The 25,256-nt window shown below is 51.6% G+C and overlaps 1 protein-coding gene across 4 annotated transcripts in view; it reads right to left on the bottom strand.

Annotated features, from left to right (window-relative positions):
* lrrk1 (leucine-rich repeat kinase 1) overlaps window positions 1-25,256 on the bottom strand; it is a 51,957-nt gene that overhangs the window by 22,294 nt on the left and 4,407 nt on the right. For 3 of the 4 annotated variants that reach the window (XM_055507470.1, XM_055507469.1, XM_029143710.3), the window contains exons 2-6: window positions 20,245-20,381; window positions 18,895-19,079; window positions 18,249-18,420; window positions 17,821-18,000; window positions 300-433 (exon numbers count right to left, since the gene is read on the bottom strand). In XM_055507470.1, coding sequence (XP_055363445.1) covers window positions 300-433; window positions 17,821-18,000; window positions 18,249-18,420; window positions 18,895-19,079; window positions 20,245-20,314 — 741 coding nt within the window. In that variant the 5' untranslated portion in view covers window positions 20,315-20,381. Of the gene's footprint in view, window positions 1-299; window positions 434-903; window positions 5,639-17,820; window positions 18,001-18,248; window positions 18,421-18,894; window positions 19,080-20,244; window positions 20,382-25,256 lie in introns of those variants that run through there. The other variant, XM_055507471.1, reaches the window with a different exon arrangement.

The following is a 25,256-nucleotide window of genomic DNA, read 5'->3' as shown; positions in this document are numbered from 1 at the left end:
TAATGGTTCCATGAGCCTGACACGTAGTGAAGTTAAGCATCAAAACTATTCAACTCTTGTACTATTAAATATTTGATGATGCAGTGCGACTGTTTCACTACATTAGTCCCTATGTGTGAAGTCAGTCTCCTTGCTGTTGATCACTATTGACCGGGGCAACTGGGATGACTGGCTAGACTGGAACCTGGGCGGTTCTTTCCTATACTTGTCTTTTGACCATGGCTCACTGGGTCAAACACTAACAGTGCCGCTGATGTGACATCCACACATCTAACGTTTCCAAGTAAAATAACACACACCTCTTCTTTTGTGCTGGATGTTTCCTGTAATTTGAGTCTGAGGAGTTGTTTGCTGAACGTAGGATGGTCCATCAGGGTGTATGAGGAGAATCCTGCCCCATTCTGCAACAGGAACTGAGCTATGTCCACATCACCTGCAACACAAGGCACACCACTCACCCCACCCATCACTCGAGAACGGTTCAAATGGCTGTTGTTCTGCATAGAGAACATAACATAGCAGATAAAGATAAAATTTCAGGGTAAAATCAGGATTTTATGTTTAAAATGATGACTCTTCAATGTTATTGTAAAAATCAGCAGAATGAATCAGAAGAATCAGAATCGTCTGATTCTGATTCTTCTGATTCTGATGAGCAACACTTAGCACCATTACAATGTAAATAAACAATACATAGCTCCTTTTTATGGTTTCATTTTTCTAAACACATAAATAACGTGAGAGTCATTTTTAAACACTGTTGCAGACATATTGTATTTATTTAAGCTATATCAAAAACTTTAACTGACCTAATTTATTAAATATATTAAAAAATATACGAAGAAGGGAATAAATGGAGCTAATGACGCCTGGTTACGCCAATGGGAAGTCACTAAAACTAACATTGAGTCGGTGTGTTTGTCGAATCCCGTATTCTCTGGACCCCTCCCCAATGTGACCAGCGATGACACGTATAGCCGGCTGTCATCGCTGCACCTCTGGTTGTCTAGGTGGTGTCCTGCAAACGATGTGGGCTTTGTGGCTAATTGGAGCACTTTTTGGGGAAAACCTGGGCTGATTAGAAGAGATGGAGTCCATCCCGCGTTGAACGGAGCCTCTCTGCTCTCTAGTAACATGGCCATGTTGCTTAGGCTCCCCATTCCGTGACAACTCAGAGTGGAGCCCAGGACGCAGAGTCGCAGTCTTACACGCCTCTCTGCATGTTCTCTACAGCCGCCACCCACTCTTAGTCTTAGTTATCGCATAGAGACTGTGTCTGCTCCCCGACCACCTAAACTATACAAGTCACACACAAATCAAAGAGGAGTGACTTACCAGAATTTAATAAACATCAAAACAGTTCCTCTTACAGAACAAAGTAACAGTAAGTTAATAAAGTGTGGTTTATTAAATATCAGATCTCTCTCATCTAAATCCTTGTTAATAAATGACTTCATAAGTGACCATCACAAAGATCTGTTCTGTCTCACTGAAACCTGGCTGCAGCAGGATGAATATGTTACTTTAATTGAGTCGACTCCAATGAGTCACATCAACTATCATGTTCCTAGAAGTACAGGTAGAGGCGGAGGAGTAGCAGCAATTTATAACTCAGATTTTTTAGTTACTGCTAAACCTAAACATAGTTATAACTCATTTGAGAGCCTCACTCTGAGCCTTTCTCACCCAAACTCTAAAACTCAGAAGCCAGTTGTGTTTTGTATTGTTTACCATCGTCCTGCTCCATATTCATATTCTTAACTGAATTCTCTGAATTCTTATCTGACTTAGTTCTTAGAACAGATAAAGTCATTGTAGTGGGAGACTTTAACATTCATGTAGATGTTGACAGTAACTGTCTCAGCACTGTTTTCAACTGAATAATAGACACCATTGGTTTTACTCAGCAGGTAAATTAACCCACTCATCGTTTTAACCATACCCTCGATCTTGTCATGACATATGGGGTTGAAATTGATAATTTAATAGTTCTTCCCCAAAACCATCTGTTATCTGACCATTTCTTATTAACTTTTGAATTTAGCATAATTGACCTTACAGCCTCCTCCTTGAACCGCCGCCTTACCGTGGTGGAGGAGTTTGTGTGCCCGAATGACCCCGGGAGCTATGTTGTCGGGGGCTAAATGCCCCTGGTAGGGTCTCCCAAGGCAAACAGGTCCTGGGCGACGGGCCAGACTAAGAGTGGTTCACAACCCCCCTATGAAAGGCAAACAACCAAGGCCAGAGACGTCGCCCGGTATGGCGCAGCCGGGGCCCCACCCTGGAGCCAGGCCCGGGGTTGGGGCTCGTATGCGAGCGCCTGGTGGCCGGGCCTATTCCCACGGGGCCCGGCCGGGCACAGCACGAAAGAGCGACGTGGGGCCGTCCTCAAGTGGACCCACCATCCGCAGGAGGAACCGTAGGGGGCCAGTGCAGAGTGGATTGGGCAGCAGTCGAAGGCGGGAGCCTAGGCGACCCAATCCCTGGATAACCAATCTGGCTATTGGGACATGGAATGTCACGTCACTGGGGGGAAAGGAGCCTGAGCTTGTGCAGGAGGTTGAGCAGTAGGGGTTAGAAATAGTCGCGCTCACCTCCACACACAGCCTGGGCTCTGGAACCCAACTCCTTGAGAGGGGCTGGACCCTTTTCTACTCTGGAGTTGCCTGCAGTGAGAGCTGGTGTGGGCTTGCTCATAGCTCCCCAGCTTAGTCGCCATGTGTTGGAGTTTTCCCCGGTGGACGAGAGGGTCGCTTCCCTGCGCCTTCGGGTGGGGGATAGGTCACTCACCGTCATTTGTGCTTACATGCCAAATGGTAGTGTGGATTACCCGGCCTTCTTGGGGTCTCTGGAGGGAGTGTTGGAAAGTGCTCCAACTGGGGACCCCATCGTTCTTCTGGGAGATTTCAATGCCCACGTAGGTAACGACAGTGATACCTGGAGACGCATGTTTGGGAGGAACGGCCTCCCTGATCTGAACCCTAATGGTGATGTTATTGGACTTCTGAGCTAGGCACAGTTTGGCCATACCAAACACCATGTTAGAACATAAGGGTGTCCATCGGTGCACATGGCACCAGGACACCCTAGGCCGGAGGTCGATGATAGACTTTGTAGTCGTTTCACCTGACCTTCGGCCATATGTTTTGGACACTCGGGTGAAGAGAGGGGCTCAGCTGTCAACTGATCACCACCTGGTAGAGAGTAGGATCCGCTGGCAGGGAAGGAGGCTGGAACGACTTGGCAGGCCCAAACGTATTGTGAGGGTCTGTTGGGAACGCCTGGCTGAACCCTCTGTCAGACGGACCTTTAACTCACACTTCCGGGAGAGCTTCGACCAGATTCCGAGGGAGGTTGAAGACATAGAGTCCGAGTGGACCATGTTCTCCGTCTCCATCGTCAACGCGGCCGTTCGGAGCTGTGGACGCAGGGTCTCCAGTGCCTGTCGTGGTGGTAATCCCTGAACCCGGTGGTGGATGCTGGAGTTAAAAGACGCCATCAAGCTGAAGAAGGAGTCCTACCAGGTCTGGTTGACCTGTGGGACTCCTGAGGCAGCTGATGGGTACCGGCAGGCCTAGCGTGCTGCAGCCTGTGCCGTTGCAGAGGCAAAAACTCGGGCTTGGGAGGAGTTCGGGGAGGCCATGGAGGGGGACTATCGCTCGGCCTCAAAGAGATTCTGGCAAACTGTTCGGCGCCTCAGGAGGGGGAAGCAGTTCTTTACCAACTCTGTTTTCAGTGGAGGTGGGGAGCTGTTGACCTCAACTAGGGATGTTATTGGATGGTGAAAGGAGTACTTTGAGGATCTCCTCAACCACTTCGACATGCCTTCTGCTGAGGAAGCAGAGGCAGGGGACTCAGAGGCGGACTCGCCCATAACCCAGGCTGAGGTCACTGAGGTAGTTAGTAAGCTCCTCGGAGGCAGAGCAGCGGGGGTGGATGAGATCCTTCCTGAGTACCTCAAGTCTCTGGATGTTGTGGGGCTGTCTGGGTGACACGCCTCTGAAACATCGCGTGGACGAGGGGGACAGTTCCTCTTGACTGGAAAACCGGGGTGGTTGTCCCTCTTCACAAAAAGGGGGACAGGAGAGTGTGTTCCAACTATAGGGGGATCACACTTCTCAGCCTCCCTGGGAAAGTCTATGCCAGGGTACTGGAGAGGAGAATTCGTCCGATAGTCGAACCTCGGATACAGGAGGAACAATGTGGTTTTCGGCCTGGTCGTGGAACGCTGGACCAGCTTTATACCCTCAGCAGGGTGCATGAGGGTTTGTGGGAGTTTGCCCAACCAGTCTACATGTGCTTTGTGGATCTGGAGAAGGCATTCGACCGCGTCCCTCGTGACATCCTGTGGGGGGTGCTTCGGGAGTATGGAGTCCAGGGCCCTTTGCTAAGGGCTGTTCGGTCTCTTTACAACTGGAGCCTGAGCTTGGTTCGCATTGCCAACAATAAGTCAGACCTGTTCCCGGTGCATGTTGGACTTCGACAGGGCTGCTCTTTGTCACCGGTTCTGTTCATTATTTTTATGGACAGAATTTCTAGGCGCAGCCAGGGGCCTGAGGGGGTCTGGTTTGGGGACCACAGGATAGTATCTCTGCTTTTTGCAGATGATGTTCTCCTGTTGGCTTCATCAGGCCAGGACCTCCAGCGTGCGCTGGTGCGGTTTGCAGCTGAGTGTGAAGCGGCTGGGATGAGAATCAGTTCCTCCAAATCTGAGGCCATGGTTCTCGACCGGAAAAAGTTGGTTTGCTCTCTCCAGGTTGGAGGAGAGTTCCTGCCCCAAGTGGAGGAGTTTAAGTATCTTGGGGTCTTGTTCACGAGTGAGGGAAGGAAGGGCGTGAGTTTGACAGACGGATCGGTGCGGCGGCTGCAGTAATGCGGTCGGTGTATCGGTCCGTCGTGGTGAAGAGGGAGCTGAGCCAAAAGGCAAAGCTCTCAATTTACCGGTCAATCTACGTTCCTACCCTCACCTATGGTCATGAGCTTTGGGTCATTACCGAAAGGGCAAGGTCACGGATACAAGCGGCTGAAATTAGCTTCCTCCGCAGGGTGGCTGGTGTAATGGAAAAATTGTACTTTAATGCTCTTGTGTTCATTTCTGACTCTGTACAATAACCATGCATTCTGTACTTGTTGATTAGACCCAGAACTGAACATTATTAGACAAACAATCTATCTTCCTCTCAAGGTTCTGTCGCACATTAAGTGCTGACATCTAATGTTGTGTTTGACTGACCGATTGTTTATGGCTTGTGTCTGCCTTTTGCCCCTGGTCTCTGGCTCCTTTCTATCTGATGCCCCACCAGACCCAAGGCTGTAGACCTTGTGTATTCCCTGTGTAATGTAAACATCTTCACCCACAGTGTGATAGGAAGATTCCACCAGGTCCCGGGAGAGAGGTTAAAAGGCAGAGGCAACCTCAGAACGGGGTGATCTTTGCATTATACCTCCGTGGTGTATGTTCTGATCTCCCCAGCTGGCTTTTTATTTGCTTTCCTCATTACTTGTTATTTTCTTTATTATTTCAATAAATCGCACAAAAGGACAACTCTCTCTCATCTGCCTTTATTGCAAAATTTCCACCACAGAAATTGACGTCTACGAACAGGATCCCGCGGCAGGTCGTCTGGACGGCGTGATCAGGGACGGCGGTCCTGAGGACTAGGTTCGCTCAGCCTCCAAACCTCTACAGCAGTTCTGAGTGGGAGGACTGCTCACCCGTCTGGATCGCCTCTGACGAGAAAAATTTAATATTCGGGTAAAATTAATTAGGTCAAAGTCTGCCCTGGTGGTCGAGACGGTGGTTGCTAAGGGTTGGCTCGTGGGACCGAGCTTGTTTTGTCTGTACTGAGGATACAGACCAGTGTGCAGATCTGAGCGCAGTCCAAAGGGTGTGGACAAGGAAATAAAAGACGGCTTCTGAAATACGGAGCGCGTTTGCAGGGGGAAGTGGTTTTGAGATACGAGGGACCCGGGTCTTAGAGGGGCCTGACGGTGAGGGACCACTTCCGAGAACCCTGTCGCTGATCTGAGCGGGTTCCCTTTCTACGGAGACGTCCGTGGAAGAGAAATTTCGAAAAAAGGTTCCGGCCGGAACACATAAAAGTCTAAGGCAGAAAACCGCCGGGACTCTGAAAGATGGGTTCGGGGCGATCTAAGTCTCCACCACCAGACTGCAGCATTACAAAATTAATGAGACGTAAATATGGTGATGAGTGCGTGTCATGTCTTCACGACTGGACAAAACATTATGGGTTTAAAGAAGGTGGATCACTCAGTGTGAAGGACATACGCGCTTTAAAAGAAAAATTAGAAGAAAAGGAGAAACAGCTCCGTAAAAGCAAAACAATTAAAGTTAAAACTTTAGAGGAAATTGAATTAAATAATAGATGCCTTGAAATATGGGTTAAAGAATCCGAACGCAGGGAAAGATTAAAATGCCAAAAAGAACTAGGAGGGAGAAAGGATGAGAGTGGTGACGTAGCTGGCAGAAAAGATAACAACTCTGTGGAAGCTTGCACACCGCCACCATACACACATACACACACACAACATGATGAGAAACAGAGCGCTCCCACTGTTTCTGCTTTGTATCCTTTTGCAGAGCTGAGCGCGGTCAAGGTGAATCCCGACCTGGACTCCTTCTACGTCAGCAGGAGGGCCGGGCAGGGTGGACAGCAGGACCAACAGCCTGACCAACAGCAACAGCCTGGCCAACCTCTGTTATCAGGAGCTGCAACATCGGCTGCAGAGCAGTCAGAGCATGTGGAGGACAGTGTAAATGCCACACCAACTCCTGGAACGGTGGCACGGATGTTCTGGGACGATTCACCTGTCGGCTTCATTCCTACATCATCCACTGCCACAGGCTCTGCCCATGCACCAACTGCCACTACGAGTGCTGCCTCTGCAACTACCAGCGTTCGTACCCTGAGGAGCAACACACCAGTAGCTCCAGAAATCAGCTTGCCCATGGTGGAAGTGGCCGGCCCTGAAGGAAGCATGTTAGTGCACAGACCGTGGACTAGCGCTGACATAGCTGACTTTGCTCAAAATCTCCCAGACATCACTGTATCAGGAAAGACATTCGGTGCCAACCTTCTGGCTTTCTGCCAGGAGTACAGACCCACTGGAGCTGAGATCCGTCGCATCCTGGCCAAAGCGTCTTTCAGCCTGTGAATATCAAAAACTGACTGGACAATTGCCTGATGTGACACTTGCTCTCAAACACAAAGACTGGACAACAACTTAAATGATGGATTCGTTGCCGCAGTGAGGACGCTTGTCACCCACCTCGAAACTGCGTTCCCTGATAAAGTCTGTATGATTAAAGTCACCACATGCAAACAACAACCAGAGGAATCAGTTGATGACTTTGTTCACCGCCTCACCACCGCATACAACACACACGGAGGAGCTCACCCTCCCCCGGAAGGAGTGGGAGGACTTATCTGTTCAACATACGAGAGTCACCTGTGTGAACTGGTGATGAAAGGCTTACTCCCTGAAGTTTTTGACGCCGTGAAGCAGTCATACATCGGATGGAAAGAAGAAGCGCGTCTGTCTGACCTCACAAGACACGCACGCCATGCTTATGACACTCTCCAGCAGAAGAAGATGGCGAAGAAGGAAAAACAACAGAGCGAACTGTATCTGCCATCCTTGGAGATGTTCTCTGCAATGCATAACAACAACAGAGGAGCGGGCAGGTTTCGCGGGCGAGGACGAGGAAGAGACTTCAGACGGAATCGGCACAACAGAGACACAGGAGGCGCATCTGGAGATCCAGGAAACGCTTGCCACATCTGCGGCGAGATGGGACACTGGAGGAAGTACTGCCCTCGGCTACGTCAGGTTCCACCCTCCCGGGCACTCTCGTCAGACTGACTAGAGGAGGAGCCCAGCGAAGGTTTCCGTTCACATGATGACGTAGACGGTACCGCACAGACACACACACACACTCGCTCACACTTGATAAATGCTCAATCAATTCAAATTCATGCTTGCCTGCTTGCAATGAAGACTTGCTTTCTGCTCAAAATATCCCACAGAGTGATTCTGAAAAGAATAACAAACAGCTAAATGATAACTGCTGCATGACTTTACAGTCAAATGGTTTCAAACAATTTCCTGAGTTTGCTCTGACGGTTCAAGGTGAACGTATGGTGTTTTTAGTAGACTCAGGAGCAACAAATTCGGTAATAAAATCTTCCATGTTTTCCAATCCACCTAAAATGAGTGGACGATTTGTGCACACTATAGGTTCGTCTGGCCAGACAATAAAAGAAAAACTTACTGTGCCTCTGTCTTGCACAACATCAGACGGCAAGACACTCAAACATTCATTTTTGCTTTCAAACTTATGCCCAGTTAATCTATTAGGAAGAGATCTCATGTGTAATTTAGGTATTTCACTGATTTCCACTCCGGAGGGAGTGCAGGTCACAACCACGGACAATGTAAATAATTTTTCTTTTCTTTGTGTTAATTTCAGCTCAGAGCCGCTGCTCTACTCTTATCAGTGGCTGCTGAAGGGAGAGGCTGTAACTGAGGCCCTCATACAGGCTGCTCGACAGCTTGTTTCCTCACAGAATACGACCTTTAGAGACGCATCTGACCTGTCTTGTACAGCACATGTGTCCACTGGTCCTGATGAGAAGTTTGAAAAATCATGGTTACGCATATCTGCGGACAAACTAACCTCAACCTCTCTATTCTGGGATGAACATAGGTCTGCGCTTGCGATTTCTCTCACTAACGAACAAGAGAGATTTGTTGATGCTTATTCTACAGATCCACATGTCCTTCTGTCAAAACATGACGGGGACAGATGGCAGGACTTGGGTCCTTTCGTGGACAGATGTCAACGGGAAGGAGACTGGCAAACGACTTCCGACCCGAATGTGATGTATTCACCTACTTTGCATGCTTACAAAAAACTTTTTCAGTCTAACTTTCATGCGCAGCGTACAGTGCACTTGGTACCTCAACATTCCACACACGCTTCACACCACGTGTTTTTGTCGGAGGACGCTCTGACGCAGTATCCAGCCTTACAGGAAGTTCCAGCTTCCCTGTGGGCCACACACAAATATGATGCAGGTTTGATCAAAGGATGTGACCCAGTGGTCATCACGCCAAAGTCTGACTACAGACCATGCAAACAGCAATACCCTTTAAAGAGAGAAGCAATTGAAGGAATAACACCGGTGTTTAACTCTCTTTTGAAAGCAGGAGTCATCGTCCCATGTGACAACTCTCCAGTGAGGACTCCACTCTTCCCAGTTAAGAAAATCAGAGACAAAGGACAGCCAACAGAATGGAGGTTTGTCCAGGATCTGCAAGCAGTAAATGCGGCGGTCCAACCACGCGCGCCTACGGTACCGAACCCCTACACCATTCTTTCTCAGGTTCCGCCCAAGGCTAAATTTTTTTCAGTAATTGATTTGGCTAATGCTTTTTTCAGCGTGCCCATTCACAAAGACAGTCAATTCTGGTTTGCTTTTGAATTTAACGGAAAGTCATATACCTTTACCAGACTATGCCAGGGGTATTCAGAAAGCCCTACAATCTACAATATGGCACTGAAGGACAGCCTGGATGATCTTGTCTTGTCCCCAGGCACCGCCCTGCTGCAGTACGTTGACGACTTGATGATCTGCACTGAGGATCAGGAAACTTGCAAAGCAGACACGATCAAGCTGCTGAAACACCTGCATGCTGCAGGCCACAAAGCAAGTCTGTCTAAATTACAGTTTGTTCAGACTGAAGTTACCTTCCTAGGTCACATCATCACCGGTGAAGGAAAATCCATTTCACCTAAAAGAGCTGAAGCTATTCAGAACCTGCCTAAACCGTGCACATACAAACAGCTTATGTCCTTTTTAGGCATGTGCTCTTATTGCAGGAATTTCATTCCTAACTGCGCCGTCTTGGAGGCTCCGCTTAGAGCTCTGATGCAGACGTCTTCTGCATCCACCACCCGCCTCATGTGGACATCTGAGGCTGAACAGGCGTTCACCGACCTCAAACTAGCTCTTCAGTCGGCTCCTACTTTGGGTCTACCTGACCCTACGCGACCTTTCACCCAAACAGTGGATGAGAAATCAGGTTGTATGACCTCTGTTCTTCTACAGGATCACGGAGGACGTCCGCGCCCTGTAGCCTATTTCTCTGCTAAGCTTGACCCAGTCGCTGCGGGGCTCCCACGATGCCTCCGAGCAGTGGCTGCGGCAGAGAAAGCCGTGCTGGCATCACGTGACATTGTTGGGTATTCTGATGTCACCCTGCTGGTTCCTCATGCCGTGTCTTTGATCCTTTTGGAACAAAAAACATCACATCTTTCTACAGCCCGATGGCTTAGATACAACACCATCTTACTGGACATGCCAAACATTACTGTCAAAAGGTGCAATGTGCTTAACCCAGCCACTTTGCTTCCAGGCCCTGACGATGGCGTGCCTCACAACTGTGTTTCGGTGTTGAACCAGGTCTGCACTCCGCGCCCAGATCTGTCGGAGGTGCCAATTCCTAACTGTGACCTTGTTCTCTTTGTTGATGGCTCCGCCTCTAGAGACCCTGCTTCGGGCCACTGTCAGGTTGGATATGCAGTCTGCACCTCTCATACTGTTTTACAGTCTGGCCCTTTGCCAGGACATTACTCTGCTCAGGCTGCAGAGTTGATCGCACTGACCGAAGCCTGTAAATTGGCTGAAGGGAAGTCTGCTACTATCTACACAGACTCCAGATACGCTTTTGGCGTTACGCATGACTTTGGTGCTCTGTGGAGACACAGAAAGTTTTTGAAATCTGATGGCAAACCTATCTTGCATCATGATAAGGTTGCTGATCTGCTCGACGCAATTCTGTTACCGGCTGCAATTGCTGTATGTAAGTGTCCCGCACACACTGGGGCACTGATCCCATCTCTGCTGGAAACGCACGCGCTGATGCTGCTGCGAAGGCAGCTGCCCGACTTCCCCTTCCTCTTGCTCCCTGCCTCTTATCCTCCACCTCTACCCAACCTCCCTCTCCTCCCTCTGCTCTGCCTGATCTTCAGACATTCTCTACCCCACAGGAACGCAAGCTCTGGCTGACGAATGGCGCCACCAGTAGCCATGGCGTTTGGTATGGGCCCGACGGCAAACCTTGCCTACCTAAACACTTTTTCCCTCATTTTGCGAAGTTGACACATGGATTAGACCATGTATCAAAGGGGGGAATGTTAGATGCTCTCACAAAACATTGGTACACTAAGGGATTTTCAATCTATGCGCAAAAATACTGTGAAGCGTGTATGACATGCGCCCAACACAACCCAGGTAAGACGACTGCCAAACCACTGGCAGCTCACCCACCACCGGAACAGGCGTTTGACCATTTAATGCTGGACTTCATCGAACTAACGCCAGCAGAAGGTAAAAAGTATTGTTTAGTGATTGTTGATATGTGGTCAAAATGGGTGGAGGCCTTCCCAGCTAAACATGCTAACAGCCATGCAGTTACCAAAGCCTTGCTGACAGAAATAATTCCCAGATGGGGGATTCCATCTAAAATCAGCAGTGACAACGGCTCACATTTTGCAAACCAAGCCCTCGAGGAAGTGGGAAAGTTTCTGAACATCGACATCAGAAAGCACTGCTCTTACCACCCTCAAAGCGGAGGGGCGGGTTAGAGAGAGAGAATGGCACTTTGAAAAACAAACTGGCTAAATGCTGCTCAGAGACTGGTCTCAAGTGGACTCAGGCTCTTCCCATTGTTGCTCTCATACATGAGAATGAGGAGAGAGGATGAGAACAAACCTCAGCCCGTATGAGATCCTATTTGGTAGACCTCCTATGATGGGGCTCCACCCTGAGACTGAGACTAGGATTTTACCACCTACTGAAATGTGCGAAGACGCAATGCTACAGTTACTGTAAGAACTATCCTCTGTTCTGTCCCAAATCTCTAAACAGGTGAAAGCGGGCTCTGCCCAAACAGGCGACAGAACCACTGCACATTATTTCAACCAGGAGACTGGGTGATCATTAAGGAGCTTCGCAGGAAGCACTGGAACTCAAAGCGGTGGCAAGGTCCCTTCCAAGTCCTTCTGACGACCAACACGGCTGGTGAAGATCGCAAGAAAAGAGCGACTTGGATCCACTCCAGCCACATGCAGGAAGGTCCCGGATCCGACAGCACGACCCTCCATCTCCATCTACACCACACGAGAAATCCACCACTGACGAAAAGAACTGAGAAGGACGACCCTCGCTGTGCTCACACACGCACTGAGGCGAGGGCTGCGTTGACCGTTCAGCTAAAGGTGTGAGCCAAGCGCCGCCTGAAGCTGCGCCGGTGAATCACACTATCAGACCATACATCTACACACACGTTCCTGAGGAAAACACACACACGAGCAGCCTTGAGTTGCCGACGCTGGACGACGTGTAGACTCTTCACATCACGGGAGTGACAGTGACTCAGACGACATTGGGAGGAAACCTGCGGTGTGTGATAACGAACCCCAAGTGTCTCTGTGATCAGCTGATCACAACCTGAAGAACCCCAACGAACTGTCAAGGTGTCAACAAACAGGTTGGAAACAATCTAACGCTACTATTCAACAGGAAGAAGAAGACATTGATCGTGACCCTGTTGCTTTGATCCTTATTGTATGTTACTTTAATATTTGCTCTAAATTGTGTGGTTGATTTACATGTATGCCTCTCTGTGATTTTATCCACTATTTTTGAACGAAAACATTTTACGATAAACATATCTAGAGTTGTTTTCTACTTGATTCGCACTTTCACATAAATTTTTATCTTCCACTGACGCAAAATGACATCTTACCAGACGAAGCAAGATAAAAATGATTGTCATATCAACCATTGCGGTGACATGTGTGACCCCTCCTGTATCTCTGGAGGACTCACACATTTGTTCATTATAGATCCAAGCGCGATATCCAAGGACCCTAAAGCCTGGCAGCTTGCCCAAAACTATGTAAATCAGAACCCCACAGGAAACTTATGGTTAGCGTACCTCAAGTACACATCTAAAACCCTCACAAACAATTCATGCGTCGCATGTGCTGTAGCCAGACCCGATCTCATGGCTGTGCCCACTCCCTTTAACAGCAGTGAGTGTTACACCGGAGCGACAACTGCAAAATAAAGGACACGGGTGTAGATACACTGCGGACCCCAGCACTCCGAGATGTGATCCGGCTTGCAAAATGCGCGCCTTGCACAATCCTAGGCAAGGGGTATGGAGATGTACAGTCCTGTCACACATAAGAAAGTCGAGGTGGCCGACATCAAGATAATGGAAAAGGAGCCTGCGGGCTCCCTTGTATTACACGGTGGTGTACCACGTGTCAGTTTGAATGTTTCACCTCCAGTCTCGACGGAGGAGTGGATGTAGGCCACTTCCCCAATTGCCACCTGACATGGGACGTCTCCAACGCGCACGGACTTAACCCTGAAAACCAAGTGATCCGGTTTGCGGTTCCGACAAACGCGGATGCCGTCCCTTCGCCCTCGTATACCTATAGGATTAATAATGTCTCACACGTTGCCCCATCCTCCACTGACTTAGTCCAGCAAAGGAAGCCCTTGTCTGACATGTGGTGGCTCTGTGGGGATTCACCCCAGGGCCACCTTACCAACCAATTGGACCGGCACCTGTACTCAGGTAATGTTCCTCACAGGGGGAATTACATCTTCTACCCTCAGCTCCACAGAAACCACTCACGCCACCAGGCGCGGGGCCTCCAGGCGGTTCCTTGGACCCCGGAGCTCTACATAGATGCAATAGGCGTACCACGAGGAGTGCCGTGAAGAGTTTAAGGCTCGCAACGAGCATGCGGCGGGGTGGACGAGTGCTATTCCCTTTATGGGCCCCATAATAGAGGTTAACAAGAATTCGGCCTGGATCAAACTATCTTTATTACAATCAACAGCGTTTCATTAATAAAACTGCGGGCGGTATGAGAGGCATGTCCGGCCAGCTGGCTCCTACGTCTCAGATGACTTGGCAGAATAGAATGGCAGTGGACATGCTGCTGGCGGAGAAAGGAGGTGTCTGCGTTATGTTTGGAGAAGCGTGCTGTACTTTTATCCCTAACAACACTGATTCTAATGGCACTGTGACAAAGGCTATTGAGGCCTTGAGAGTCTTAGAGACGAATGGGCTAGAAACTCCGGCGTTGATCCGTCCCCTTGGGGCTGGCTAGACCAAACTTTTGGAAAATGGAAATCAATTTTCATGTCGGCAATAGTCTCGCTTATCATCTTCATGGCCGTGATCATGTTGCTTGGTTGTTGTGTTATTCCTCTGATTAGGGGTCCTCATCATGCGTGCGACATCAGCGGCGCTTTCGTACCAATGACACAATGCACTACATTCAGGAATCCGGACACCGACTCACTCATTGATTCTGATGCTGACTCTGTAGAGGATGATGTTGACGTTGATAACGAGGACCTCAAAGATAACTCCACAATAGTTTGAATTACCATATAATCTTCTACCCATTTTTGCTTAACCGAACATGTTCTGATTGAAATCGCTTATAGGCTTATTTCCCTCTCTTTCCAGAGGCTCATACTCAAGGGTTATTCTAGTATAACTACCCGCAAAACAGCTCACGATCTTTTTATCCCTACGCCATTTACATCTTTATAAGCAATACATTTAACGAATCATTTTTAATGAATGCTTTATTACTACAGGATGAATACCACGATTGACAATTTTTATTTTTAATTTTTGATTAATGTGTAATCAAAAGGGGGGAATTGTAATGGAAAAATTGTACTTTAATGCTCTTGTGTTCATTTCTGACTCTGTACAATAACCATGCATTCTGTACTTGTTGATTAGACCCAGAACTGAACATTATTAGACAAACAATCTATCTTCCTCTCAAGGTTCTGTCGCACATTAAGTGCTGACATCTAATGTTGTGTTTGACTGACCGATTGTTTATGGCTTGTGTCTGCCTTTTGCCCCTGGTCTCTGGCTCCTTTCTATCTGATGCCCCACCAGACCCAAGGCTGTAGACCTTGTGTATTCCCTGTGTAATGTAAACATCTTCACCCACAGTGTGATAGGAAGATTCCACCAGGTCCCGGGAGAGAGGTTAAAAGGCAGAGGCAACCTCAGAACGGGGTGATCTTTGCATTATACCTCCGTGGTGTATGTTCTGATCTCCCCAGCTGGCTTTTTATTTGCTTTCCTCATTACTTGTTATTTTCTTTATTATTTCAATAAATCGCACAAAAGGACAACTCTCTCTCATCTGCCTTTATTGCAAAATTTCCACCACACTGGGCACTCCCTTAGAGATAAGGTGAGGAGCTCTGTCACGCGGGACGAGCTCGGAGTAGAGTCGCTGCTCCTCCACATCAAGAGGAGCCAGTTGAGGTGGCTCGGGCATCTGGTTCGGATGCCTCCTGGACACCTCCCTAGGGAGGTGTTCCGGGCATGTCCCACCGGTAGGAGGCCCAGAGGAAGACCCAGGGCTCGCTGGAGAGACTACGTCTCTGGGCTGGCCTGGGCAGTTTACATTTATTTTGTTGGAACGCCACTGCCTTTCTAGTCATCTCTGAGTTATACCATGGAGCTAGCCTCCTCTGATTCACAGAGCGTTATCTGACAACGCTCTGAACAGCATTGTCAGATAAACATCTGCTATAGTAAGATTTCTTTCCAGCTGCTGTAAGGTCATCCATCCATCCATCCATCCATCCATCCATTTTCATCCGCTTATCCGGGGCCGGGTTGCGGGGGCAGCAGTCTGAGCAGAGAGTTCCAGACTTCACTCTCCCCGGACACTTTGTCCAGCTCTTCTGGTGGGACCCCAAGACGACATTGGAGACCGAGAATTGCTCGCTGTTAAAGTGGCACTAGAGGAATGGAGACACTGGCTGGAGGGGGCAGACCAGCCCTTTCTAGTGTACACGGACCATAAGAACCTCCAGGTTAGCGCATTTCATCTCGTTGCCCAAGTTGCCGTCAGCCAAGGCTACGGCCCAAGCTATGCTTGAACATGTGTTTAGAATCCATGGCTTTCCCACAGACATTGTATCAGACCGAGGGCCCCAGTTCGTCTCGCGATTTTGGCGGGAGTTCTGTAAGCTCATTGGGGCGGAGGTCAGTCTATCGTCGGGGTACCACCCCGAGTCCAATGGACAGGCCGAACGGGCCAATCAGCAGCTGGAGGTGGGACTGCGGCTCCTCGCCTCCAGAAACCCGGGGTCATGGGCCAGCAAACTAGTATGGGTAGAGTTTGCCCACAACACATTGCCTTGTGCCTCCACCGGTCTAACCCCGTTTCAGTGCGCTTATGGGTTCCAGCCACCGTTGTTTCCGGCCTTGGAGGAGGAGGTCCACGTCCCGTCGGCACACGCTCTGGTTCGGCGCTGCCGCCTCACGTGGTTGCAGGCACGGCGCACCATGCTGCAGGCGCGGGACCGATACAAGCGGGCGGCCGACCGTAAACGGACACCGGGCCCGGAGTACAAGGTGGGCGACCAGGTCTGGTTATCCACCAGGGACCTCAGGTTACAGGCCCAGACCCGTAAGTTAACTCCTAAGTTCATTGGTCCGTACACAATCTCACGCATCATTAACCCTGTTTCTGTGAGGCTCTCATTGCCCAGGACGATGAAGATACACTCCACCTTCCACATCAGCTGTCTTAAGCCGTATCGATCATGCCCCATGATCCCTCCTCACCAACCGCCTCCCCCTCCTCGGATCGTGGACGGAGGTCCTGCCTACACGGTTCGGGATCTCCGCGACTGCAGACGCCGGGGTCGGGGCTTCCAGTACCTGGTTGACTGGGAGGGCTACGGGCCGGATGAACGCTCTTGGGTACCGGCCCGGGACATATTGGACAAAGCCCTCATCAGAGACTTCCATGCAGCGCATCCTGAGGCCCCGTCCCCGGACGGGATGGGGCAACGCGACCAAGGCTCAGCAGACGAGGAGGACTCCGGCGCTGGTCCCTCCTCCTGATGTCCTCCCTCCGCCCACCCTGCTTCGACATCCGGCCGAGGGGGGGGGTCCGAGCCCTCCTCCTACGACCTCCCTCCACCCGCCCTGGGCGGAGGGAGGAGGGGCTCGTTGGCGCCGTGGAAGACGCCATGGGGGGGGGTACCGTCATGTTTCACGCCGTCTGTCACATCCTGTTTTATTTTGTTAACTTCCTGTTCACTCAGTCGTCACTCTCCGGTTCCCAGTATCCACACCTGTTACCAATCAGTAATCAGTACCAGTATATAGCCTCCACCTCTCACAGACTCCAGTTGCCAGATTGTTAGTTTCCGTACTCTTTCCAGCATCTCTAGTATAGCTTCTCATGTTTTGACCCTGACCGCCTTGACCATTGCTTCCTGCCTGAACCTCGTGTGTACCGCTGCCTGTGAGAGAACCTTGACTGATTATCTGACCGTGAGTTTGTCTTATCCCTGCCTGTACCTTTGCCGAGACTGCCTGTGTAACGAACCCTGCCTGGATATTGGATTAGAGATTGCCTGCTCCCTTGTGTACTACTTCACTGAACTCTTTTGTGTATGACCTGGACCGCCTGACCCTGCCTTGTCAAATAAACCTGTGTCTAATCATCATCGTGCTTCTGTGCCGTGCATGTGGGTCCGACACCTGCCCAAGCCTGACAAGGACATAGTACCAAATTAACTTCTGTATATTCTCAAGGGCAGCGCCTCAACAAACATACATCCATCATGAACACCACTGAGAAAAAAGCTGTTTGTATCAGTGGATCAAAAAGTCTTCTATGTCTACTGGACTACGTGAGTGTGTCCCCACCCGCTTGTGCAGCAGCGTACAGTGGCATCCCAGTGATGACGGCAAACTCGTTGCTGTTCACAGCACAGTCCTTGGCATCAGCATTATAGCTACTGACCAGCAGTTGGACAATATCCATGTGTCCCTGCTGGCAAGACGTGGCTAGCATCCAGTTCACCAAGTCTCTCCTAACACATGGACCTGCGAAACAGAAACAACACAGACTGGTCACTAGGCCACAGATTCTTTTAGACAATTTGGAAGAAATGTAAAAGTATAGAATAACATATTATACTGTTATAATTTAACAGTATATATAACGGTATCAATAGCTTTCACAACACAACTAGCATGAGCGGCAGGATGTCATAAAATGATAATCAGCCATGGAACTGGATGGTCTACTGTGTCCCTTACGGCTGATCAGTGTATTATATGTATGCTCCTACCAGGTATAGAGTCCAGCAGCTCTTTGACCAAGCAGGAATAACCATAGTGAGCAGCCACGATGGCTGGATGACTGCTTGAAGGCTCATGAGGCACAGCAATGAAGGCTTCTTTGAGAAGGTAGCGTACACTTTCCAGATCCCCGAACTGAGCGGCCACAGACAGGAGATGCACCTAATCCAACAAATGCACAGAACAGAGAAGCTTGGTAGTAAAGCCTGAACCACTTATCCTCAGAATGGTCGGGGGAACTACGAGGGAACAAAGGAAGACCAACCAATCTGGACTTAACGTTACGGTTATTTACTGAAAACAAAACCAAATTCAGGAACCATGAGGGAGATGCTAAATACCCCGTGATATCAACGAAGTCTCTCTTCTATCTTTTAGCCCAGCTGGCCGAGGCTGCCAGCTGCCAGCCAAACACATGGAGCCTGGTCCTAAGTTTATTGATTGTTTTCTCAATTAAAAAGCTTGAGATTTCTAGAGTTTTCGTAAAATATAGTAATATTATATGTAATAATATAAACCTTAACATGTGAAGTGCCTTGAGTCAAACAGTTAAAAGGTCTACAAGTTGGCAGTCCTGCACAAACACAACGTAGTTGCCATAAGCCACTGTGCAGTGCAGTCAGGAGACATACTCACCCCTTCGATGGGGGGCATGCCTGCGCTGCACTCCACGCAGCAGGCTTGTTTGATCAGCTCTTTGGCAGTGTCCGTCTCTCCTGCTTCATATGTGGCCTGGATGTTTTCCAGAGTGGGAAAAGGAACCGCTGCTGACCTCATGCCCTCTGCCGATGAAGCCTTTGCTCCCATTTCCTCCATAGCTCCTGAAAACACAGACAGAAAAGACAAACTTGGCAATTTAAATCATATTTATCCTTCAGGAGGAATCAGAAACCGTCTGGTGCAGGTTGAACACACTGTAATTGCCAATAGACTAAAGTCTGCTACTGTAGCTAGACTTGCCCAGAACTGGGTCATCTTAGTAAAGAAGGCATAAAATACAGCTGAGTGGATTTGTGCACAGAGCACTGGACTGTGGCTGCAGGTAGTCCGGCATCACTCAAAGCCATTGGTTTTTAAAAAGAAATACCCATTAAAAAAGAGAACATTCAGTATTACCAGATTTAATGATAATAAAGCTTTCCAACAAGCACTAAAGTGAAGACATTAATAGAATGTGAATACAACAACAAGTGTTAATAAACACAAGAAATGGAACCAGTACCTTACTATAGGATACACACAACACCAGGATGGTAAAACAGTTCTTGGGACATGACATTTAGTAACTACCAGATATAAATACAAGTGTAGATTGACTTGAAGCTTATATCAAGTGAAACTGGACCTGATGAACTGGTTACAGAAGAATGTGTCTTACTATGTGTTTACTTGACAAGAAACTGCTTAAACGTGAGAGACATCAATCAGAAAGTCAAACAAAGGGAGGACACGACAAAACATATCTGACATTTTCATGTGGGGACAGTGAAACTAGACCTACCATGTAGGGCATATAATGCCTGCTATAATGCCTGTTCCTGCACAAGTTTTTTTTTTCACTGCTGTATGTAGAAGAAATGTGTGTTATTAGAAGTATGTTTACAAGTGGCAAATTGTTGTTGTTGTTTTCTTTGCACTATTAATATGGTTGCACAGTGTAGTTATTACTGTTGTTTCCCATTGTCATGCTGCTTAAACACAGGAATTTCCCCATTGTGAGATCAATAAAGTCGTATCTTATCTTATGTTATCTTATCCTATCTGTAACTACACTGTTACAAGCTGCTGCAGTGTTTAGTGAGCCTAGACTCACTGACATGTTTAACCAGACTAACAGACAAGGCTTGTGGTTCTATTATGGTTTCACTTCTCTTTTTACTAAATTTAAAATGTCCTTCAGTTTCTAGTCACATCTTTTAAAGTCTAAAGGCCACAAACAACTCAGGCATTTTACTGGCATATGTTTATTTAGAAAAAAACACTCACGGCTTTGTTGGTCCATGTTGGTAAGAGTTTCTCCAGGATCCTGGGAAAGGCCAACAGACCAGTAGGACATTTCTGCTGGAGTCACTGTTTAACAACTGCCAGAGACACTTCAGGGGGAAGGCTGGATTCACGTGTCCCTGTACAGTAACGAAGATGAGCCATTAAATACAGACAGACACAAGTTACAGCTAACTGCTGGCCCCTCAAATCTGGCTGGGACTGGTTGATGAAAGAGCCCCCTCACCCAGGAGAAGAACGGCCAACTCAATCAGGAGAGGGACGACCCCCTCACCCAGAAGAGGGATGGCCCCCTCACCCAGAAGACGGACGGCCAACTCAATCAGGAGAGGGACGGTCCCCTCACCCAGGAGAGGGACGGCCAACTCACCCAGGAGACGGACGGCCCCCTCAACCAGGAGAGGGAAGGCCAACTCACCCAGGAGAGGGACAGCCAACTCAATCAGGAGACGGACGGCCCCCTCACCCAGGAGAAGAACGGCCAACTCAATCAGGAGAGGAACGACCCCCTCACCCAGAAGAGGGATGGCCTCCTCACCCAGAAGATGGACGGCCAACTCAATCAGGAGAGGGACGGCCCCCTCACCCAGGAGACGGACGGCCCCCTCAACCAGGAGAGGGACAGCCAACTCAATCAGCAGAGGGACGGCCCCCTCACCTAGGAGAGGGTGACAGCCAACTCAATCAGCAGAGGGACGGCCAACTCAATCAGCAGAGGGACTGCCAACTCAATCAGCAGAGGGACAGCCTCCTCACCCAGGAGACGGACGGCCTCCTCACCCAGGAGACGGACGGCCCCCTCACCCAGGAGAGGGTGACAGCCAACTCAATCAGCAGAGGGACGGCCAACTCAATCAGCAGAGGGACTGCCAACTCAATCAGCAGAGGGACAGCCTCCTCACCCAGGAGACGGACGGCCTCCTCACCCAGGAGACGGACGGCCCCCTCACCCAGGAGAAGAACGGCCAACTCAATCAGGAGAGGGATGGCCCCCTCACCCAGGAGACGGACGGCCCCCTCACCCAGGAGAGGGACAGCCAGCTCAGTCAGGAGACGGACGGCCCCCTCACCCAGGAGAGGGACAGCCAACTCAATCAGCAGAGGGACGGCCAACTCAATCAGCAGAGGGACTGCCAACTCAATCAGCAGAGGGACAGCCTCCTCACCCAGGAGACGGACGGCCTCCTCACCCAGGAGAGGGACGGCCAACTCACCCAGGAGAGGGTGACGGCCAACTCAATCAGCAGAGGGACAGCCTCCTCACCCAGGAGAGGGACAGCCTCCTCACCCAGGAGACGGACGGCCTCCTCACCCAGGAGAGGGACAGCTAACTCAATCAGGAGAGAGACGGCCCCCTCACCCAGGAGAAGAACGGCCAACTCAATCAGGAGAGGGACGGCCAACTCAATCAGGAGAGGGACGGCCCCCTCACCCAGGAGACGGACGGCCCCCTCACCCAGGAGAGGGACAGCCAACTCACCCAGGAGACGGACGGCCTCCTCACCCAGGAGAGGGACGGCCAACTCACCCAGGAGAGGGTGATGGCCAACTCAATCAGCAGAGGGACAGCCTCCTCACCCAGGAGAGGGACAGCCTCCTCACCCAGGAGACGGACGGCCTCCTCACCCAGGAGACGGACGGCCTCCTCACCCAGGAAAGGGACAGCTAACTGAATCAGGAGAGAGACGGCCCCCTCACCCAGGAGAAGAACGGCCAACTCAATCAGGAGAGGGACGGCCAACTCAATCAGGAGAGGGACGGCCCCCTCACCCAGGAGACGGACGGCCCCCTCACCCAGGAGAGGGAGGGCCAGCTCAATCAGGAGAGGGACAGCCCCCTCACCCAGGAGAGGGACAGCCAACTGAATCAGGAGAGGGACGGCCCCCTCACCCAGGAGACGGACGGCCCCATCACCCAGGAGAGGGACAGCCAACTCAATCAGCAGAGGGACGGCCCCCTCACCCAGGAGAAGAACGGCCAACTCAATCAGGAGAGGGACGGCCCCCTCACCCAGGAGACGGACGGCCCCCTCACCCAGGAGAGGGTCTGCCAGCTCAATCAGGAGAGGGACAGCCAGCTCAATCAGGAGAGGGACGGCCTCCTCACCCAGGAGAGGGACAGCCAACTCAATCAGCAGACGGACGGCCTCCTCACCCAGGAGAGGGACTGCCAAATCAATCAGCAGAGGGACGGCCACATCACCCAGGAGACGGACGGCCTCCTCACCCAGGAGAGGGACGGCCAACTCACCCAGGAGAGGGTGACGGCCAACTCAATCAGCAGAGGGACAGCCTCCTCACCCAGGAGAGGGACAGCCTCCTCACCCAGGAGACGGACGGCCTCCTCACCCAGGAGAGGGACAGCTAACTCAATCAGGAGAGAGACGGCCCCCTCACCCAGGAGAAGAACGGCCAACTCAATCAGGAGAGGGATGGCCAACTCAATCAGGAGAGGGACGGCCCCCTCACCCAGGAGACGGACGGCCCCCTCACCCAGGAGAGGGACAGCCAACTCACCCAGGAGACGGACGGCCTCCTCACCCAGGAGAGGGACAGCCAACTCACCCAGGAGACGGACGGCCAACTCACCCAGGAGAGGGTGATGGCCAACTCAATCAGCAGAGGGACAGCCTCCTCACCCAGGAGAGGGACAGCCTCCTCACCCAGGAGACGGACGGCCTCCTCACCCAGGAGACGGACGGCCTCCTCACCCAGGAAAGGGACAGCTAACTGAATCAGGAGAGAGACGGCCCCCTCACCCAGGAGAAGAACGGCCAACTCAATCAGGAGAGGGACGGCCAACTCAATCAGGAGAGGGACGGCCCCCTCACCCAGGAGACGGACGGCCCCCTCACCCAGGAGAGGGAGGGCCAGCTCAATCAGGAGAGGGACAGCCCCCTCACCCAGGAGAGGGACAGCCAACTGAATCAGGAGAGGGACGGCCCCCTCACCCAGGAGACGGACGGCCCCCTCACCCAGGAGAAGAACGGCCAACTCAATCAGGAGAGGGACGGCCCCCTCACCCAGGAGACGGACGGCCCCCTCACCCAGGAGAGGGACAGCCAACTCACCCAGGAGACGGACGGCCTCCTCACCCAGGAGAGGGACGGCCAACTCACCCAGGAGACGGACGGCCTCCTCACCCAGGAGACGGACGGCCTCCTCACCCAGGAAAGGGACAGCTAACTGAATCAGGAGAGAGACGGCCCCCTCACCCAGGAGAAGAACGGCCAACTCAATCAGGAGAGGGACGGCCAACTCAATCAGGAGAGGGACGGCCCCCTCACCCAGGAGACGGACGGCCCCCTCACCCAGGAGAGGGAGGGCCAGCTCAATCAGGAGAGGGACAGCCCCCTCACCCAGGAGAGGGACAGCCAACTGAATCAGGAGAGGGACGGCCCCCTCACCCAGGAGACGGACGGCCCCATCACCCAGGAGAGGGACAGCCAACTCAATCAGCAGAGGGACGGCCCCCTCACCCAGGAGAAGAACGGCCAACTCAATCAGGAGAGGGACGGCCCCCTCACCCAGGAGACGGACGGCCCCCTCACCCAGGAGAGGGTCTGCCAGCTCAATCAGGAGAGGGACAGCCAGCTCAATCAGGAGAGGGACGGCCTCCTCACCCAGGAGAGGGACAGCCAACTCAATCAGCAGACGGACGGCCTCCTCACCCAGGAGAGGGACTGCCAAATCAATCAGCAGAGGGACGGCCACATCACCCAGGAGACGGACGGCCTCCTCACCCAGGAGAGGGACGGCCAACTCACCCAGGAGAGGGTGACGGCCAACTCAATCAGCAGAGGGACAGCCTCCTCACCCAGGAGAGGGACAGCCTCCTCACCCAGGAGACGGACGGCCTCCTCACCCAGGAGAGGGACAGCTAACTCAATCAGGAGAGAGACGGCCCCCTCACCCAGGAGAAGAACGGCCAACTCAATCAGGAGAGGGACGGCCAACTCAATCAGGAGAGGGACGGCCCCCTCACCCAGGAGACGGACGGCCCCCTCACCCAGGAGAGGGACAGCCAACTCAGTCAGGAGACGGACGGCCCCCTCACCCAGGAGAGGGACAGCCAACTCAATCAGCAGAGGGACGGCCAACTCAATCAGCAGAGGGACTGCCAACTCAATCAGCAGAGGGACAGCCTCCTCACCCAGGAGACGGACGGCCTCCTCACCCAGGAGAGGGACGGCCAACTCACCCAGGAGAGGGTGACGGCCAACTCAATCAGCAGAGGGACAGCCTCCTCACCCAGGAGAGGGACAGCCTCCTCACCCAGGAGACGGACGGCCTCCTCACCCAGGAGAGGGACAGCTAACTCAATCAGGAGAGAGACGGCCCCCTCACCCAGGAGAAGAACGGCCACTCAATCAGGAGAGGGACGGCCAACTCAATCAGGAGAGGGACGGCCCCCTCACCCAGGAGACGGACGGCCCCCTCACCAGGAGAGGGACAGCCAACTCACCCAGGAGACGGACGGCCTCCTCACCCAGGAGAGGGACGGCCAACTCACCCAGGAGAGGGTGATGGCCAACTCAATCAGCAGAGGGACAGCCTCCTCACCCAGGAGAGGGACAGCCTCCTCACCCAGGAGACGGACGGCCTCCTCACCCAGGAGACGGACGGCCTCCTCACCCAGGAAAGGGACAGCTAACTGAATCAGGAAGAGACGGCCCCCTCACCCAGGAGAAGAACGGCCAACTCAATCAGGAGAGGGACGGCCAACTCAATCAGGAGAGGGACGGCCCCCTCACCCAGGAGACGGACGGCCCCCTCACCCAGGAGAGGGACGGCCAGCTCAATCAGGAGAGGGACAGCCCCCTCACCAGGAGAGGGACAGCCAACTGAAGCAGGAGAGGGACGGCCCCCTCACCCAGGAGACGGACGGCCCATCACCCAGGAGAGGGACAGCCAACTCAATCAGCAGAGGGACGGCCCCCTCACCCAGGAGAAGAACGGCCAACTCAATCAGGAGAGGGACGGCCCCCTCACCCA

This window comes from Betta splendens, chromosome 3 (genome assembly GCF_900634795.4).
Source record: "Betta splendens chromosome 3, fBetSpl5.4, whole genome shotgun sequence".
In the NCBI taxonomy this organism is placed as follows: Eukaryota; Metazoa; Chordata; class Actinopteri; order Anabantiformes; family Osphronemidae; genus Betta; species Betta splendens.
The sequence above is the reverse complement of the archived record's forward strand: the minus strand, read 5'-3'. Positions and strand labels throughout refer to the sequence as shown.